Below are 20,993 nucleotides of genomic sequence, written 5' to 3' on the forward strand. Positions count from 1 at the left end.
AAAATAAAAAAATAAAAAATCAATGCTGTAAAATTACTAGGAAAAAAAGTAGGGAAAAAATGTAGCAACAACAACAGTAATAAATGAACGACAATGAAGAGAAAACACGCGAATAAGAAGAAGGAACGCAAAGAAGAAGGAACGCGAAGAAGAAGAAGGATATGTTTGTATTAATGAAACACACATATGTACATGCTATGTGTAATGAAAGTAATTTTTGTTGAATTTAGGCCAACTTAATTGTAAAAAATATTTGGATGTGTAGCGAAACTTTATTTTAATTACTTTGATTTGGTAATTTTTTAAGAATAATGTTTATTTTTGTTTCCAATATTTTTATTTTATTTAAGTCTTTAATATTTTAAAATTGTCTCAATTTTATTTTACTGTTAATTCTATTAACAGATTTTTAACGATAAAATAATATTAAGATAATTTTAAAATATTAATAATTTAAATAAAACGATTTAAATATTAGCAACCACTTTAAAATTTATTCTAAATATTTAAAAAAAAAATACTTTACTCCAGATTTTAATATCTTAAAGGAGAAATTAACGATCACAAATTAATCAACCACCATCCAATACCCCCGAATCAGGTGGAACTTTCCTATTTAGGCCACATACAAAATTGGACAAGACATTCCATCATTTGATATTAGATTAATTAGAACTTTAATGGTCATCGCACTTAAGATAATTGCCTCATTGGTGACACACCATTATATTATTTGAAGTTGACTTCTCAAAAATTTCCATCTCATTAGTCCTACTCTTCCCTCTATTTAAGCGCTAGCTTGATGAGCCTCTTCTCTTCATACATACATACATTGAAACAAAATATCCAAAGAGTAGTTATATATTTCGCTCTGGTGAGTTAATTATAAGCATGCTTTTTATATATTTTGGAACAGATCATCATATGTAAGTTTATCCATTTATATGCATATATGGGATAGTCTCTATCTAATTTTATTTCAGTCCCATTTTTCAAAACAAATATACTGATAGCGTTGTGATATTATTTCTCCGAAAAAATTAAGTTAATATAAAAAAATTATATAAATAATTATATTTCTAACATACTTTTTAAATAAAAATCTCTTTTAAATTTATTTAAAATTTTATATAAATTTTTTTTATCTTATATTGATTTATTTTTTCTTTTGAATGAAGTTCAATTAAACAAGAACTGTATTTTAAATTTTTTAATTATAAAAATTTTAATATTATATTATAATATTATTTTTTAAAAAACTTTAAGTTCATAAAAGATTATGTAAATAATTGTATCTCTAATAGGCTTTAATTTAATTTGCGTAGTTTATATAATATAATTATAATTATTATTAGTTAGAAAAGGATATAAACATGCTCCGGTGGTTTTGTCACCCTAGCTCGCAAGGGAAAACAATAAAATAAATCAAAGAAGTATATATATTCATGTATTTATTAGATGATTTTTAAAATTGTGAATTTAAAATTTAATCATATTTAATTATATGATAATATACGATTAAATATTTACTTAAAATATTTTATATTATTGATGCATGTAAATTATATATCGCGTGTTTAATTTTTAATACATTAAATTTTTAAAAGTTATTTTTTTATAAATTTATTCAAAATTTAACTAATATTATATAAATTTAATTTTAAAACACTAATAATATAAAATATTTTATATAATCGTATCCTATTTTTAATGATTATTCCCGTCATCAAAATAAAAAGTAATTAATTTTAATTGGTATTATACAATTAAATGTATATATTATAAAATTATTTTATACTTATATTAAAATTAAATTCATACTTTATACTAGCAAAAAGTAGAAGCTGATTATACTTAATAAAGAAATTAAAAAGTATGCATACATGAAAAGAATATTGAGCAGCAGTTACGAATTTGTTGACAATATTTTAACCATAACAATTGGTATTAGTTGTTGTTCTAACTATATCTTGTATATTTGCTTTATATTCTTTTGTTCCAATCCCTTATTTGAATTTTTAAATCATCCCGCAAAAATGTATCAAATACTTATGATTTTACTCCTTTTCTTGATCTAAATCATCAAAGCTAATTAATTCTATTATTACCACTGCACATAGTGTATCAAAAATCCAAAATGAAGAAGCTTCTGGTAGTTGCACTCCTGTTGATGGTGGCAAGCTCTTCTCTAGCCACCATGGCGGCGAGAAAGTTAGAGGCGGAAGAAATGCATGGCAACCCGCAGGAGGAGGAGAATGAACAACTGAGCGACGAGAATGATAATGATCACCACCGTATTCCTCGAAAGGAATATGGTAGACCGGGCACCGGCTATGTTGTCACGGATGATAGTGATCACCACCGTATTCCTCGTAGGGACTACGGCGGCACACATCCTGGCCAACCGTGAAGAAACCGTTACTACTGTACTTGTGTGATGCATGCTTATAATATTCCATAAAAATAAGATATATAAGATAAAAATTTAAGTACAGTTATTTTCATGTAAATTTGGTAATTGAGAGTTATTAGATGATAATTTAATCAAATTTGACAAATTATTTAACGATTCTCAACTATCAACTTTACATGAACTTAACTACAAGTAAGTTTTTACTAATAGATATATATTATCCACATCATGGTAGTATAGCAGCATACTAGCATGCATGTATATATATTCGCATGCAATTATGTATCTTGGTTTGAAAGTTATGCCTAAGGATACCCAAATTCATTACAAATAGAGAAATGTTATCTGTATGATTTTTGTGTACACTTCTCTTGTATATTTAAAGTGTTAATTGTGTCTTATGATTAATCATGCATGTATATATTATATTAACATAATAACATGTGTATTGCCTTTGATCAATGTAAATTTATGTTTCTACATGTACATAATTTTCTCCAATAATACGATAGATTTATATCTCCTACTCTTTCTTCCTTTTTATATACAAAATTCAGTAAATACTTAGTAGATATTTAAATGAGATTTGCTACACATTTAAGTATTTTTTTTATCCAAGTTCATTCAAGTAGGTCAAACATTAACAAAAACCACTCTCATTAAAGGAGCTTGATCACACGTGCGTTTCATAATGTAACTCTTCGTCTTCGTCTTCATCTTCGTCTTCTCCTTTTCCGTTTCTTCCTTCTTCTCTTCCTCCTCCTCTTCCTCTTCCTCCTCCTCCTTCTTCTTCGCGCACGCAGATTCTTACATGATTGGTGTTCGATTCAGTGGTGTTGGTCATTTTGATTCACCTGATTGTTATGTGTTCAGTTGACTTCTTTTGTATGAAAAAATGTTATTCTTGATGATTTAATGTTTATGACGTTTTATTCAGCACATGAATGTTGCTTGGTTCAGTGGAGTTGCTCATTTTGATTCACTTAATTGTTAGTGTGTTCAGTTGAGTCCTTGTGCATGTAAAAATATTTTTCTTGATGATTAAATGTTTATCACGCTTTTTTTTTCAAAACATCAATAGTGCTAGTTCGGTGGAGTTGCTCATTTTGATTCACTTGATTGTTAGTGTGTTCAGTTGAGTCCTTGTACATGCAGAAATATTTTTCTTGCTGATTGAATGTTTATCATGTTTTATTCAACACATGATTCGTGTTCGGTTCAGTGATGTTGGTCATTTCAGTTCACCTGATTGTTATGTGTTTAGTTGACTTTTTTGCATGGAAAAATGTTATTCTTGATGATTGAATGTTTATGACGTTTTATTCAGCACATTAATGTTGCTTGGTTAAGTGGAATTGTTCATTTTGATTCACTTGATTGCTAGTGTGTTTAGTTGAGTCCTTGTGCATGTAGAAATATTTTTCTTGATGATTAAATGTTTATCACGTTTTATTCAGAACATCAATAGTGTTGGTTTAGTGGAGTTGTTCATTTTGATTCACTTGATTGTTAGTGTTGGTCATTTTGGTTCACATGATTATTCTGTGTTTAGTTGACTTTTTTTGCATGGAAAAATGCTATTCTTGATGATTTAATGTTTATGACGTTTTATTCAAGACATGAATGTTGCTTGGTTCAGTAGAGTTGCTCATTTTGATTCACTTGATTGTTAGTGTGTTCAGTTGAGTCCCTGTGCATGCAGAAATATTTTCTTGCTGATTGGATATTTATCACGTTTTATTTAGTACATGATTAGTGTTTCGGTTTAGTGATGTTGGTCATTTCGGTTCATTTCTGTTCTGCATAATTCAAAACTCTTCCTCCTCACCTTCTACTGCTTCTTCACCGGAGAGAGAAGGAGGAAAAGACAAAAAAATACAGCAGCAAACCAGCAACAACGACAAAAGAATAACGATAAGGAGAAAACACGTGAAGAAGAAGGAACGCGAAAAAGAAGAAGGAGAATGAAGAGGAGGAGGGAAGCGAAGAAGAAGAAGACACTCCGTGCGTAAACGAACATGAGAAGAAGAAGAAGAAGAAGCGTGGGGGAGAAGAGAAAAAGAAACGTGGGGGAGAAGAAAAGAAAAGAAGAGAAGAAGCGTGAGAGAAGAAAAAAAATGAAAAAAGAATGTGACCTAAAATCACTTGGATGAACTTAAATATTAAAATTGCTTAGATGTAAAGAATATCTTTATTCGAATTTTAAGTATTAGTTTTTCTTAATAATAAGTTTGAGTTTTCAAATATTCAAATAATATTTAGTCGATTAGAAAACTAAGTGCAAGTATGAATTATGTTTAAATCTAGTTTAATTGTTTGAAAATCCATGTAGTATCTCTTCACCTTGAGAGTTAATTAATTTTTTTTTTTTTGTAAAAAAACCAAAATGCAAACGAAAATTTTTCTTTTCCTTTTACTTTTTGTATGTGATGACAAATTTAGAATCCATTGGATTCTAATTAGAGGTGACAATAGGTAAGGTAAAATAGGATTTGAATCCAATTTTAACTTTACTTGTGGGTTAAAATTTTTATATAAGTTCAATTTTAACACTATCCGTTCTTAATCCGATCTGTTCTTAATTTACGAGTATCTGAAAATTATATAATTTAAACTGATTTTTCTGTAAAAAAATATTAAATTATCAATTAATGATCTTCATTTAGTTAAGAATTTTTTGTATTTAATGAAAAATCTTTAGTGTAATATCTATTTAAAACATATTTCTATATAAGGTACGGACTAATCAGATAGAGTTAAAGAACAGTTTGCACCCTATCCAACCCATACGAAAATTTTATCCTCATTCTATTCTATTCACTACAAATTGAATTATATATCTGCAAGTAGAGTGAATGTTGAGACCCCTAACTCAAATGGGTTTTAGATCCTGTAGTTACTAGCATTGGAGACTTGCAGTTAACCCGACCATAAAAAAAAACACCTCTGCGAATGTGGAAGAAACAGATTGCCATATGTTACAAGTTTGTTATCTGGAATTCTGGATAGATAAAGGCCAAGACACTAGCTACGTGGTATCAAAATGATTACTTTGGCGGCAATTGAACTATATATTATTTGACCAAAAAAAACCTATATATTATTGATGTTCAATTGGCCATACATACAAACATCTACAATTTACGAGAAATATTGTATTATTATTTTTGTTTAGGATGTTTTATGTATTTTTTATTTTTTGTATGAAAATAATTTATAAAAAAATAAGAGAATATAAAAAATTATATTCAATGTTATAGAAAAGAGAGAAAAATTTTAAAGGCGTCTGACAATTATCTCAAAAGACAATGAGACTCTTAATAAAAAAAAAATTCAACCCGACTCCTGAGCTTTACTTTTATGAGACTAATTAGTCCCTATGTCAGTATTTTTTTTTTTTGTACAGGACTAATCAGTCCCATCAAAATAAAGTTTAAGGGACGAGTTGGGTATTTTTTTTTGTTAAAGGTCTCATAATCTTTTCGAAGTAATTGGCAGGGGCTGGATTGGGTATCTATCTATCTATTTATCTATTCTTAATATATAAAACTAGATACATAAGTTTACCCATATTACTTTTAAGACATCTTTCTTCTCTTACTAATGCCATGTCAGCAACATCGCTTACTTGGCAAAATTTTAGAATCAACCACTCAATTTTTGCCAAATCATCTATTATTTCCAAATCAGCAAAAAAAAAATACAAAAAATAATACAATAATTACCAATAAAAATAATTAGAAATTAATAGCGTCAAACCAAATTTATAACTTATAAAGACATTAAATTCATATTTCTATATTATTATATCTTACCGTTGTAAACAATACAATAAATTTATGATTCTAATAATTAATTTATTAATTTCTATAAATAACTCATTCAATGTAATAAACATCTATATTATAAATGTCATAATAATATTATTAACCATAATAAATTTTACGTTACAAATATTCAAATTCCATATTATTTGGACTAAGTCTCTTATTACTATTCTTTTAAATAACATCAAATTTAGCACAAAAAAATTATTTCCGAACTACACACCATCTCAAACTTACTCAATGGAGATAATTATGTTGAAAGTGAAAAGTGTAAGAAGAAAGCATATGAAAAAGGAGATAACTACATTTGTGGCACATGTAATCAAACACCACACTATCCAAAATAAGTTAACTCTATATATTTTTCATAATCCCATCTATCAAATTATTAGTTACTAACTCAATACTTATTTTAGGTTCGAAATTCAATAAAAAATTTCAGATCAAAGTGGTACAACAACTTTTGTACTATTTGATGGCGAATCAAAAAATTGTTGTGTATAACTGTTTCAAATCTTATAGCACTCCAGAAAAGTAATGACATTGAAACACCACCCCAGTTGAAAAATTTGTGCAACCTCACTTATATTTGAAGTCAATATAAATTATTTTAATCTTGAAAGAAAGTTCTAAACAATACACTCTTACCAAAATATTTGTTCCAACAAAAAATACTGAACCTCAACACTCATTACAACAAATAAAACAGATAATACTAAAAAAATCACTTATTTTAGTTATTTTAGACATCATTTTTATTTCTAATTTAAATTATTCATTGATTATAAGAACTAATTTCGCCAACATTAATATCATTAGATGAAGATCACATACCCATCAAAAGATTAAGAAGAAAGAAAACTATAAAAATTCAAGACACATATTCGAAAGAAGAACATACTTACAAAGATGGAACAAACAACTCAATAAAAAATGCATATAACTCAACAATTCATGAAGAACATATCTTTTGCACTACAAATTATTTTAAATAAAATACCTTTTAAATTTAACTTTAGTTTACACATTTAATTTAATTCTACAAAATATAATAATTTTTAATATTTATTATATATTATCATTAATTTAACGCTCCGCGTATCGTGCAGATCTTATTCTAGTTCACTCTAAAAAAGAATATGTAAAAAAAGTGTATATAAATAAAAGGCATAAAAACTCATGTATTCATCATTTTTAGCAGTACAAGTAAGTTTTTATCTTTTACCAACAAATTAACGTTGTTTAATTAGTGGGCTAATAATAATTAGAATAAATTATCATTTGTACCCATGAAATATACAGACGCTGACAAATGTACCCATATAAAAATAAAACGACAATTGTAATTACGGAAGATGACCTTCGTGTGCCAAAAGTACCCGAACGTTGGTTACGTAATTGGTCTGTTAGGATACTTTTGGCATATATAAGCCATCTTTTGTGGTTATAATTGTCGTTTTATTCTTATATGAATACATTTATTAGCATCTATATCTTTTATGGATACAAATAATAATTTATTCTAATAATTAAACCCAAATCGATATGCATGGCTCTTATATAAGCTCAATTTGCTAGTTAATATTGTGCATAAAACAGTAATGGCAACGTGGAAAAGCAAGTAATTTCTCTTTTCAGGATGAGTACAAAATTATTCCCATCTGCTATTGATTTGTACACCCATACATATAATGTGACACGCCGTGCTAACAAAAACATCTAATGTACTGTCAGATTGGTATCATAAGATTCGACGCTGAATCTGCCACAATATTTCTCAAAAAAGTTAGTGTTATCGGGTAAGAACCTCACATTTCCTTACATGCATGGTAAATAACACAGCTCATCCTAAAATTGAAGCTGATAAAAAAAAGACAATATTAAAGATTATTCAAATATAAAATTCTGATATTATATTATGAAACTATTAATTTAAAAAATTTAAATTAATAGGAGAAGATAATATTAATAATTATATCTCTAATAATCTTTATATATGATATATGTTTGTTTGATATGATGATAATTGAATTTTAATATTTGTTAAATCTAAAAGGATAACTTTGTCAAATATAAAAATAAAGTTGTTTAAGTCATTTTGTAAAAGTTAATAAAAAAATATTTTTGTCATTTATTAATTAATTATAAAGATATTTGAGTAAAAATAAAATATAATATATTTTTTAAAAAAATAAATAACATATAATTTAGATATATTTTTATTTGTTCATATTTTTATAGTACCGATACCTATACCGTAGTAAACACCTACACAATAACGTGACAAAAAACATCAACTTGATTATGTATATGAAAAATACATAAGCTTCGCCATACAAGAAAAATGAATTTGGATCCTCTAAAGTTTGAATTTCACTTTAGAGAGTAAAGTGTAATCTTCTATCCTTAAATAGTTTCCTTTCATGTTTATTTTTGGTTCTACCTATGAAATCAATGGTGAGAGATCACACTTTACTCTCTAAAGTGAAATTCAAACTTTAGAAGATCCAAATCCAAGAAAAATTGTTCTTAACATGTATCCAGAAGCAACTGTTGCCTTCAAAGCCATCCTTCTCAAACAGTACTAATCACATCACAAATGTTACTACTGCTTCCAAGTTTTAGCCCACAAACTCCCATATCAGAATTATTGGATGTTAGCATGAAAAAAAAAAAAAAAAACTAAAAAGAATGAAAGAACATGACTACAAACACATTCTCTACAATTCCCATATAAAGCACTTCCCTTTCCTTTTCAAGCAAATATAATGGTGGTAACAAATTTTCGTTTGTCATATCACTAACACGTGACAACAATAATAGCAAAGGGTGTGTTCTAATTAATATCTCAACTTGTTAATTAGTTACAATAATAATAATAATAATAATATATTGATGTAATTAAGATAATTAAAATCAGCCCACAAAATCATGGATCATGTGTCCTCCAAAGTGACGCCTAAGCTGCTCCTCTTGTAACTGTTGTTGTTGCTGTTGGTTTTGCACAACAGCTTCAACACCATGCCTTAGACCCAATGTTAGTGACACAGATCCAAGCCCACCAACCTGATGATCACGCCTGCTATATGGCATAAAACCCATCATGAGTGACCCTTCATCCATGCTTGTTGAACTCATCTCACATTCCAATTTAGACCTCTTCTCTTGGCTCCATTGTTCTTCATTGGTTGTTGACTCCATTTCAAGTTCCATACACTCGTGAGACTGCTGTTGGTTCTCAGGAATCAAAGAATGCATGTCGAACTTGCTTTGAGTCCCCTCCATTACTCTATGCTGTTGGCTGCTGGAACCATCTTCATTAACACAAGCTCTCTCATTTTCAGTACCAGGGTGATTGTTGTTGTTCTTGTTGGCACCTGTTGTGCCTTTTGTTTCAAGCATGTGTATTTCCTCAACCATTGGCTTCCACACTCGGACTCGAGCATTGATGAACCAATTCGACACCTACATTAATCAGTTTGTTACATATTTAGTGCGTCTTCGGTTAGTAAAAACTAAAGAGAAATGTTTCTTGTACTCATTCTTCATTACATAGTAAAGTATTTATACTGACTGGTCCCATTCCCTTGCATGGGATGAAAATATGAAAATAAAAATGCTTAGTTTATGACACTGTTTAAAGCTACCATATGAACATTGTAGATTACAAATTCAACAAACTGAATAAAAAGACCAACAGACAAAATGATGAATTTGAAAGGAATAATCCCCCACCTGGTTTCGTGAAAGACCTGTTTGTGTTGCCAACATGTGTTTATCAGTGTCTGTGGGGTAACTGAAATGAAATTCAAACAAGAAAAGTAAATAAATAATAAAAAACTGTACCAAAAATTCAATCTCCTTTTATTTCTTTTTCTAATACATGAAAGAAGAGTCAAAGGAGAGAAACAGAGAAAGAAAGAGGAACATACGGGTGAAGAAAATGCTCAAATAACCATGCTTTGAGAATTGCCACAGAATGTTCCGGCAAGCCTCTTTGGGGCCTCCAGACATGTTGCTGGGGTTCAACAAGGCCGGTGCCACCCCTCCCAGATTTGTTCTTTTGAAAGCTTTGGTCCATGCAACTTAATCTTCCCATGCTAGCGGTGTCATCTTTACCACAAGTACTGGTTCTTGGTACTGAGAAATCCTCTCCCAACACTTCACTTATATGTTTGAGCTGATCTGAGATGGAATTTTTGAGGCACTTGAAGTGCCTCGATACCGACTTAAGAGCCAAGGAGATGTAAGGAGTGGCGGAACTAAGACCTGCTACTGACTCAAAGGATGAAACAACCATCTGCATTTGTTGATGGTACTGCCTGTATCTCCTTGTAACCTATCATACATGGCCCAATAATGCAGCAGTGTCATATTCTTGGATAAAGCATTTGTGAAGTCTAACATTAGCATAACCCAAGAATCATTCATTACAAACAAATATCGTGACTATCAAGGAACTGCGGCATGCCTAATAAAGCGACATTGTAAGATTGTAACAAATATGAAGGAAACTAAGCACTTAGGGCCATGTTCTATTTCTTACACTTTGGACCTCTAGATAGTTGATAGAATAATAAAATTTCAGGAACTAATGACAAATACTCGCCAATATTAGCAACAAAATAACTTCATAACTGCATTATCCCAAAGCCAACCATGAGTAGAACCGTAAAACATTACATACCGAATTTGCCAACGATGCAAGAACAACATAGAATAGGGTCCAGGCTAAAAACAACATAAAAGAATTTTTCTTCTGAATCTTTGTTCCAAGAACAGGATTATTGTGGAGATACATCAACTTGGGCATACAAAAAGACCCTAGCTGAATGTTGATATATGGAAATAATCCACAAATTAAATGCACATCACTGAGTTTATCAGTTATTTATATTCTTATAGGGAATGTAATTTATTGGGGAGAATGAAGGATTCATGAAATAAGTAACTTTACTACAAACACATTTTTCAAGTATTAAAGAATTGAAGTACTAAAGACATCCGTCCAAAAACGCTACAATCATGATGTCCGTCAAGATAAGGAATAGCTCTTAAAAAGTTATACAGCCAATTCCATAACGAGTAAGGAGCTAATTTAATTTCTTGTTTGGAACAATTATTTACATCATATCCAGAATCTCTAGGTTAATAATATACAAAGAGAGGTTAAGAATTAACCACTAAAAAATGATACACCAAGAATTCATATTTTATCATTTCTATATTGTTTTTTGTCAACATGCACAGAGAGATTCGATTGAGCTGCCAAACTTTAAAACAAATAAGTACTAAATCAAGCAAATTTTCACTACGAAAATTTACAAAATATGATTTTGACATCTAACTAAAAGAAAGGGAGAAGCATCCAACGGAATAAGGAAGCAAACATTGGAACATCCATGAATAATGGTTGAATAATGAACATTTTATAGAACACAATTAGTCTATGCACTAAGAATCTATAACCAAGGATAATTAGTTTAGTTTATGTTCAACTGGATTTGTCATGTTTCACAAGAAACGGTCATATCTCTCTCTCTCTCTGGCTTCTTGGTGTTTTGTAATTTATAACATCAAATACATACACCAGAGCACGATAATAACATATAATAAAACCAACTCATTGTTAGGATTATTGGACCTTACCGGTTTCCTCTTTCATTCTTCTACAGCAAATTTGCCAAGGATCGAAAAATCAAAGTCTTTGGCACGTTATTTATCTATTTATTTATTTAAAAAAGACAAGACAAGAGCCACAATTCAACAAGAAACATCATATTAATACGACCATAGAAAGGAACACCCCTTTATATTCCACAAGGGAGGAACAAAATGATGCAACTGTAAACCAAAACAGAAAATCATGAAAAAAAAAAAAACTGAGAAAAAGTAAGATAAATTGAATCAGATATTAAGAAAAAGGATGCAATTATGCTCCCCAAATTCAATATTTGTTAAATGCTATATAGCAGATAGTGCAGTAAAAGCAAGAGGCCTTTTTTCCATTTTTGACAGACAATATGCCCAAATGAAAAAGATAGGAAAGTAAATCATATATAAAAGCAGGTTAATCATGTTAGAGCGAGTGAAAACCAACCTCCTCTTGCATGAAAAGGAGCCTTGCCTTCTTTTGTTGGTAATCTGGCCGAGGAGATAGACAAGAACCACTCCCGGTTCCCCAATCTGCTTTATTCTCATTTGCACCATGGAACATAGAAGATGAAGAACCTGAATTGCTACCTTCTTTTGCTGCAGCCTCAGTTTGATTATCGACAGTGATAACATCAGTAGAAGTAGAAGCACTAGCTTCTCCAGATAACCTTTGTGTGACATCACGTGATTTTGAAAATCTTGGACTAGATATACGGCAGAACTCATCCAATAACTGTTGTGCTGATTTCAAGAACCTTGAGCTCTTGAGAATAGTAGCATAACCAGTGAAAGGGCCAAGGGGACCTACATTCCTATAGCTAGTGCTTGAAGGCACCCCCACTGGATCTTGAGGTGATTTCCCAGAATCTCTTGAAACTATAGATGGCTTCATGAAAGCTCTTACATACTTCATGTACTGAGGATCCTTACATTGAAGATCATCAGATGCAGACACTTGCTCAAATTGAGACACAGAAGTCTTTGATTGTGAATTTGATGACAGTGATAAAGACAAGTTCTGAGGATTCGAATTGCTCATTAGAGGTCGTCCAGAGTGTTCATCATCCTTCTTGTCTATGAAACCAAGTGGACTACTATTCCATCGAAGGGCGTTGTCAACTGTTCGATTCGTCCAAGGATTACCACCGGCGCAACGAAATTGATTCGGTTGGTTTCCATAGCTTGGATGAAGGTCAAGTCCACTACCATCTCCAACCCAAATTCCATGGCCAGGTTGCTGCATCAATGAGGCCATGTTGTCTGATCCTTGCGCACTTATAGAAGCGGACTTGACAATATCCTGCAAAGTATTCTGATAAAAAGGCGACATCGATGATGAAGAAGAAGGATGATGAAGTACTCCTCCTCCCAATTGCTTCTGAATTTCTCTATTAGCAATTACATCTGTGAATTCATTGTAACAACTAGGCTTCTCATAGTGCTGGTTATAAGACACATTATTCATCTCAGTAGCCAAATGAGTAGTAGTGTTGGGATTATTGCTTTCATTATTAGCCATAGAACTGCTTCCTGATGCATAATTTACAAACCAATCACACCCTTGATTACTGTTAGCACTGCTTCTCCAATTCCCCAAACTGCGCAGTTCACTTTGATGCATCATTACCCTACTGCAACTACTACTAGGTTGTTCAGCTGCTGCAACAGTAGCTAGTTCGTGATACTCCAAAGGGTTCAAAGGCGTTGATAAGAAATTGGACACTTGTGATGAATAAACACCTGGTGGTGGTGGGTGAGGCTCATCATCAAGCATGTTGTGTGCATTTCTAACATTCCTTACTTGAAGAAGATCCAAGTTGAATTGTTCCAAATTGTTGGGGAAATCCTGTGATTGTGGATGGTGAGAAATGTTCTGGACTCTCAATTTATCACGCCGAATTTGCTGTGCTACATGATGAGGAGACTGATGATCAGGCCTTAAGCCACTCATTCCAACCTACCAAGTTTCACTACCATCCAAAAAACCATATACACTTTAAGTCCTTTCACCCTGCATCACTTAATATTATATGGCAAATTAAATAACATCTTTTTTAAAAGAAAACAAACAAATTAAATACACATCCTCAGTATAATTTCAGAAATAAAATAAATTCTGAACCGAACAAGAGTTATTATTACGTTGAACTGTAGAGTCTAGACTCAATAGAGAAAGATGACAAGAGAGGAACTACCATCATAAATAAAACAAAAATAAAATTAAAAAATTGAGAGCGAAGAAAAAACTACTGGGTTACGTTATTCTATGTTCTCTCACCTATAGAGCCTTTCTTTTCTTTCTCAAATTCTCACTTCCTACATCAAACACAAAAATCACAAAACAGCTCCAACATGATGATGGTGATGATGCTTTTCTTTTTTTCACCCCCCACCAAACAGTGCAATGTCCCAATCCGCTTTTGTCGGCAATAACAATGATTGAATCAACATCATTGAAGAACAACCTCCACTACTACCCAACTAGAAGCGCCCAAGGCTCCCTTAATTATCATACGTTTGATGAGTATCACAACGACGACCTACTGAAACCCTAGTTCGAGATCTAGTCACCAAATCTAGCCAAAATAATATATATCTATATAAAAACCTCAAAAGAAGGCTTATTTTCTCGTTTGTTTTGAAATTGAAACTAAAAAAGTAAAGTTAGTTCGAGAGTTTAGAGTAAAAGTGGAGGAATCTTTGTAATACATGCGGTGAAGGTGGAAAAAAATGAAGACGAAGAAGAAGATACGTGCGTGGAAACTAGAGGGAAAACGACGCAGAGCCATGAAGCCCGAAACGACACAGAAAAGGAAATAATATAAAATTATAAATAAATAAATAAATAAATATTATAATAATAATAAATAAATATTATAATCAATAATATAATAGTAGTAGCAGGTTTGAAGAGAAGAAAGGAAAACGTGAAGTTGATTATGGAGCTAGCGTAGTGGAAACCTGTGAGAAGAGGGAGTTTTAGGTCATTTTGATATTACCTTCTCTTATTGTAAGCTATTATGTGAAGTTGGTGATGGAGGCACACAGCGTCTTAGAATTCAGGTGCTGAGAAGAAGAAGGAGGAGGAGGAGGAGGAAGAAGAAGCTGCTATCTCTCTAACATACACCACAAGTCAACAATCATTATCATGGCCCCCTTCTTTACCCTTTCACACTTTCACGCTTAAATTGACGTAAAGTTGCAGTTCCAGGCTTAATACATGATTAATTAACTAATGCTTATTAATTACAAGAACATTAGCTGAGAAGAAATTCCGTGTGCTCAATATTCAACGAGTGTGGACCCTTCCTTCACTTGCGTTTCTCCCTCAGCTTCTTCTACTCCCAGAAGCTCTGTGCTTTTGAGATTCTGTTAGTTTGTTCTCTTCATATTGCTTTAATTTATTGCTGTGTTTGTTTTCTCATTATTATTATTATTATTGCTTACTCATCTATTTTTTTAGATATAACAAAATAACAAATACATAATTATAAATATTAAATTTAAAAAAACTTTAATTATTATCCCTTAATATTACCGGAATAAGTAGAGCTGTGACCAAATTTTGTCTTATTTTCTGACACGATAGTTTATTTAATGGTATTTATTAATTAATTGTTTCTACGGACTTTACCAGAAAATAAATATTAAATTATGAAAATATTTAATAACAAAAAAATAATTAAAATTTATTTTATTTTATTTAATTATTATAATAATTAATAAATATTAAATAAAATAAATTTTAATTTTTTTTCTTACCTTGAATAATTATAAGGTTCAGAAAATTAAAGTAGTGTTAGGTTTGATGATATAAATAGTTAAATACAGAAATGCCGTGAGATGGTCCGCAAGGCGAAGCAAGGTAATAAGAAAATTAAAGTTGAGTGGGTACAGCTGTCTGTGTTGTGTGGTAGTGTTATTCATTTCAAACAATCCATATACATATTCAGTGGCAGTGCCAGTGATGTTGCTGTTCCCTGCCTCCTGCTCTCTGTCTGTCCTAATGTACTATCAATATATCCCCACTTAATTACCTCGTTAATCCCATTACTGCATTATTAATAATTACTTAAATTACTAACGAATTGTACTTAATTACCTACCCTACAAGGCTACAACATCTTATCAACGAAATAGTAATGATGGTTATAAGTTATAACCACCGCTACTAACTCATCATTTTATGCCACGTAACGTAATTATCTGATCAGAGGTCAACTTAATGTTTGGACCATGTGGGTCACTCACACTATTCAATCTGCTGTATTTTATGAGACTCATTCTGCCATCACAACCCTCGCTCCTCCATCAACATGGATCAACGCACATGCATATACATGTACGTACATGGATCAACACTCAACTACTCAAGACCTTAATTAATATATTATTACACTTGTATGTTCTGATAGAGATTAATAATTCATGTTAACTTTAATTTTTATATTAGTTTAAATTTTAAAAAATAATATAATATAATGTGAAAATTTTTATGACTAAAATGTTTTGAGTTCAATCTTTATTAAATTTTAAAAGAAAAAATTTAAGTATAAGACAATAAAAAAAATCTATATAAAAATCTTTTCCAACCCTAACCCACTTAAACTTTTAAAAAAATAATATAACGATATATCCGATAACAAAATATATAATAATAATAAAGAAAAGTCTAGGGACCAACAACTTTATTAAATTCTGACCAGCAAAGAAAAGTGAATCATTGGATGAAATCTCACACCATTAAAATCATCATTGATGGTTATTTGATGGTGACAACTCACAAAAATTACTGTCCCCTAACACTCCTCTGAAAATTATGCGGCCTGTTAATTTAGATTGTCAAATTTGGAGTATATATAACACAACGCTCTCAATTAATAATATCTCGTAATTGAAAGTATTGGTAAATAAACAAATGAATATTTTTTTGATTATTTTTAGAAAATAAAATATTTATAATGCCATTAAAGGAGAAATTTATGCAAGGAGGGGATTGCTTGGAGTGAGGCCATTAATGGGAAGCTAAGAAAATCTAGAACAACAGGTGCTGATGACATAATGTTGTGTTGTGTGACTGTGACAAATAATTAAGATACTGCTGCGCGAGAGGAAGTAAATTTATAGGGTAACTAGTATTATAAACGTAAATTAATAATAAATTTAAAAAATAAAAAGAATGATATATGTGGGGTGGGGGGAAGATTGAGAAAGAAGAAGAGAAAGAGAATAAAGGAGAAGTGTCAGGCTTTATGAGGTAGCTAGGAATTTAGTGTGAAGAAGAGAACAGGCTTTTCTTTCAAAGTTTCAATTGTATCGTGTATCGGTAAATGGAGAATTATCACTGCCGTTAAGCAAAAGATATGGTTGCTGGTGTTGGTGTTGGTGTTGGTTCGAAGCCCCATAACTCTCACTCTTTCTTTCAAAACTCAGTACAATCCACAGGTGACGTTATCTCCAGTTCCCTCTCCCTCCCAACCTCTTTTTAGTTTCCTTTTCTTAATTTCGAAAAAAGTATGAATGTTCCTTAATTAGATTAAGATGTATATGCACGTACACTAAATAGCAACTTTAAGAAAAATAGTAATCATAAAGTTTTTTAATACTAGATTGTACATGATACATATTCCTGCCAAACTTGTTCATAAGCTTTTTGCAATTTCCATTCGTTACGTTGCTGTCATTGCCAACCCTGGTATTTTCCAATTTGTTGCCCTTTTCAGGCAATACTAGGTTGCATTATTGTCTCTAATTTATAAAGGACTTGATACTGCATAACAAAATATCACTGGGTTTAATATATGTATATATCTATCTATACATGAGTTTTTCTTTTAATGAACTAGGTTTGTGCTTAAAAATTAAGATGTATATATGTATATATCTATCTATATATATAGTGTGTTAAAAAGATAAAAATTTATATTTTTAATATGCTGTTGAAAAATATTTATGATTGATCATCTTAATTATTATCATTAAAATACTTTTTAGCCAAATCTAAATAATGTGTATTAAGTCTATTATTATAGAATTGGGTAATGTTAGGTAGACAAAAAAAAGTCAGAATTTACCTTATTAAACATTAATTAATTATCGCAACAATTAATGAATATTAAATAAGACAAGTTATGGCTATTTTTGATTGATTTTCTTTGGTTACCAAATATTTCCGTATAGAATTAAGTCTCTGGTTAGAGATGTTAATAAATCAAAAATGTTTTGTAACCAAAGAAAATCATCTAAACTTGACTCATCAATTACTAATTAGTCCAAAGATATGATATATATGGCAACATAGGTCTGGCCTCTTAATCAAGGGTAGTTTGCATAGTCTTTGTTTTTTATATGTAAAAAATTTTAACCTATATATCTTAATTAATTAGGATCTAATTGAGCTTGGGTTATTGTCAACATCTAATTAATTATGGCAACGATGGAGTGGTGATTAAGAAACTATAAGAAGTAGTATTAATAGAGGCGGTTAAGAGAGGGTAGCTAAAAATGAAAAGGAAAAGGAAATAACCATAAGAAGAAAAGACTACAAAAAGAACAAGGCTAATAAAGAGGAGAAGCAGAGTGAGGTCATGCCATCACGTCACACAGAAACCCTATAATATTTATAAAGAAGGGTATAGGTCCTACATATATAGGACATACTATGGCTACACACAATTGAATACCATCATCTCATCAAGACATCAACACACCATTTTTCCGGTTTTTGCTAGGCCCCCGCACCGCAGCAACCAAACATACACATGCACTTCACTACTCCTCCACTCTTCCATGCTTGTCCCTTTCAATCTTTTCTTTTCCCCATTATTGTTTTTATGTACAAATTCTCATTTAAACTCATTTTCGTAATTTACTCTAAAATGGTATGGTAGTAATTATTATTAATTAATTATGTAAACATACTATGTATCAATAATTACATTTATAAAGAAAAAAAATTAAACATATACAAACATAATTGTTAATACAGCTTATAAAAATAGTTGATATAATTTTTTTTTTAAATTTTTATATGAGTAAAAAGAAATAGATTTGGTCAATATAATATTAAAATAAAGGATAAAGTATACTTTTTGTCTTTGAAGTTTGGCAAAAGTTTTAAAAATACCCCTAAGTTTTATTTTGTTTCAATTTTGTCCCAAAAGTTCTCAATTTGTATCAAATATACCCTCGACGGCTAAATTTTCAAAAAATTTAAAATCGATTCAACAACAATTTCATAATAACAACCCCTCAACACAAGTAAATCAAACATAATTTTCATGCATTATTGTTAGATTGGTCGTAAATTTTTTGAAAATTTAGCCGTCGATGGTATATTTGATGCAAATCGAAAATTTTTGGGACAAAATTGAAACAAAATAAAACTTAGTGGTATTTTTGAAACTTTTACCAAACTTTAAGGACAAAAAGTATACTTTATCCTAAAATAAATTATATATTTATATTTTTTATAATTTAATTTTTATCTATCTAATCTTACTATTAAGTAAGTCATAATCACCTATAATAAAAATTATTTATGTCAAATTTTGGTAAAAGTAAACATAAGTTATAAATATATAATTTAATAGCATATATTCAAGTATTATTTTATCATTTTATATTATCAATCTTTTTATTTATAAAAAAATATATAAAATGATTTTTAATTTTTATAAAATTTAATAAATCAAATGTATAATAATACTTATATTTTTAATTTGATAGTAAATTTTTTGTTGGACATTTTAAATTTTAGAAAATTTTAATTTCCAAAAGTAGTCTCAAAATATTTATTTTATCAAATAAACTATTCCTATAAGAGATTGTTCATCTGCATAGAAGTACCAATTTGATCATTTTAAAATATTTTAAAAATTACTATGTCTTTTGTTAAATAATAATAATAATAGTTAAAGATTACTTTATATAATATTTTATTAAAAATTAATATATCTAATAATATAAAAAATAAAAGATGATTTAATAATTAAATTTTATTAAAAATTAAATTATCTAACTAATAATTTATTAGAGACTGATTTAAAATATTATTCTTATTTTAATTTATGTTGATATTATTTAATTTAATCCATATATAATAATGATGTGATTTTTTTTTTCTTTTCAGCCTTTCACTCTAACTAGGATTGGTACTCTTACATTGTCTGGTGTTTAATTTTGGGACTCAAGTTGAGCTGTATTTACGGCACTGCCACTCTGAGTCTGAAGTGGTGGACGTGAAACTGTGAAAGCCTGTCCCTTCATTAAGAAGACTTGACATTTATTTATCATCACTACTTCTCAGCTTGTACGTACTCTCTACTATCTACTATATATTGTCGCTATGCTAATTGTAAATGTAAATACCCTCCATAACTAGGCCCTGCTCACATTTGCATTTTTTAGTATGCTATTCACCTATATATTGCCACCCCAAATCAATCAATAAATAAATAATTCCACCCACCTAGCTACCACGCTACGATGTTGTTATCATGTATAATTTGACTAAAGTAAAAATTTAGTTACAATTAATTTAACGTGAAATTGATAATTAAGAGTGGTTAGATAAAAATTTAATTAAATTATTTAAATTATTTAACGATACGTAAAGTTAATTGTATCTGAATTTTTATTTCTGACTAAATATCTAACTCCCTTTTCTACTCTCATGTCATAATATTGGTAATATTTGAAAAATTAAATTTATTTTATTTAATATTTATTAATTATTATAATATTTAACAAATATTAAATAAAATAAATTTTAATTGCTTTTGGGCTATATTTTTTTGTTATTAAATATTTTCATCACAATATATAGGCGACATTATATTATTATCACCACGTTAAATTGTGATTATTATTGATTATGGAACTGCAAGGAGCCATGCGCAAATTAAACATCCGGCCCCAACGTAACCGTGCCTTAGAATAGTGAGAATATAAGAAAATAATCTGAAATTGTTAATTGAATTTGAGCATTTTGACAAAAGGAAAATTATACGATTCAAGGGAGAAGATTCTCACGTCTAGCTGGCAAATATAAATAAAGGTAGGGTCTATTTAATTTATGTATATATATGTATGTTTGG

General features: G+C 30.0%; 1 protein-coding gene and 1 long non-coding RNA gene across 4 annotated transcripts; one reads left to right on the forward strand and one right to left on the reverse strand.

Annotated features, from left to right (window-relative positions):
- The first annotated feature begins 801 nt into the window (after window positions 1-801).
- On the forward strand, window positions 802-2,937 carry LOC107612313 (uncharacterized). Its single transcript, XR_001613690.3, has 2 exons — window positions 802-874; window positions 2,121-2,937. It is a non-coding gene; the product is annotated as an uncharacterized LOC107612313 (long non-coding RNA).
- Window positions 2,938-9,061: 6,124 nt separating this feature from the next.
- Window positions 9,062-15,052, reverse strand: LOC107614193 (uncharacterized). Of its 3 annotated transcripts, none has more exons than XM_016316425.3 (5): window positions 14,895-15,052; window positions 12,341-13,906; window positions 10,173-10,579; window positions 9,976-10,036; window positions 9,062-9,705 (listed from the first exon to the last, which is right to left on the reverse strand). In XM_016316425.3, the coding sequence occupies exons 2-5, from the start codon at window positions 13,844-13,846 to the stop codon at window positions 9,157-9,159; spliced, it is 2,523 nt and encodes an 840-aa protein (XP_016171911.1). In that variant the 5' UTR covers window positions 13,847-13,906; window positions 14,895-15,052; the 3' UTR covers window positions 9,062-9,156. The 3 variants fall into 3 exon arrangements, with proteins under 3 accessions (XP_016171911.1, XP_020964300.1, XP_020964301.1); XM_021108641.2 differs by having other exon boundaries at window positions 12,341-13,865; window positions 14,895-15,033; XM_021108642.2 differs by lacking the exon at window positions 14,895-15,052 and adding an exon at window positions 14,174-14,293 and having other exon boundaries at window positions 12,341-13,865.
- Window positions 15,053-20,993: the final 5,941 nt, after the last annotated feature.

Source organism: Arachis ipaensis, chromosome B8, assembly GCF_059453495.1.
Source record: "Arachis ipaensis isolate K30076 ecotype BB chromosome B8, ASM5945349v1, whole genome shotgun sequence".
NCBI lineage: Eukaryota > Viridiplantae > Streptophyta > Magnoliopsida > Fabales > Fabaceae > Arachis > Arachis ipaensis.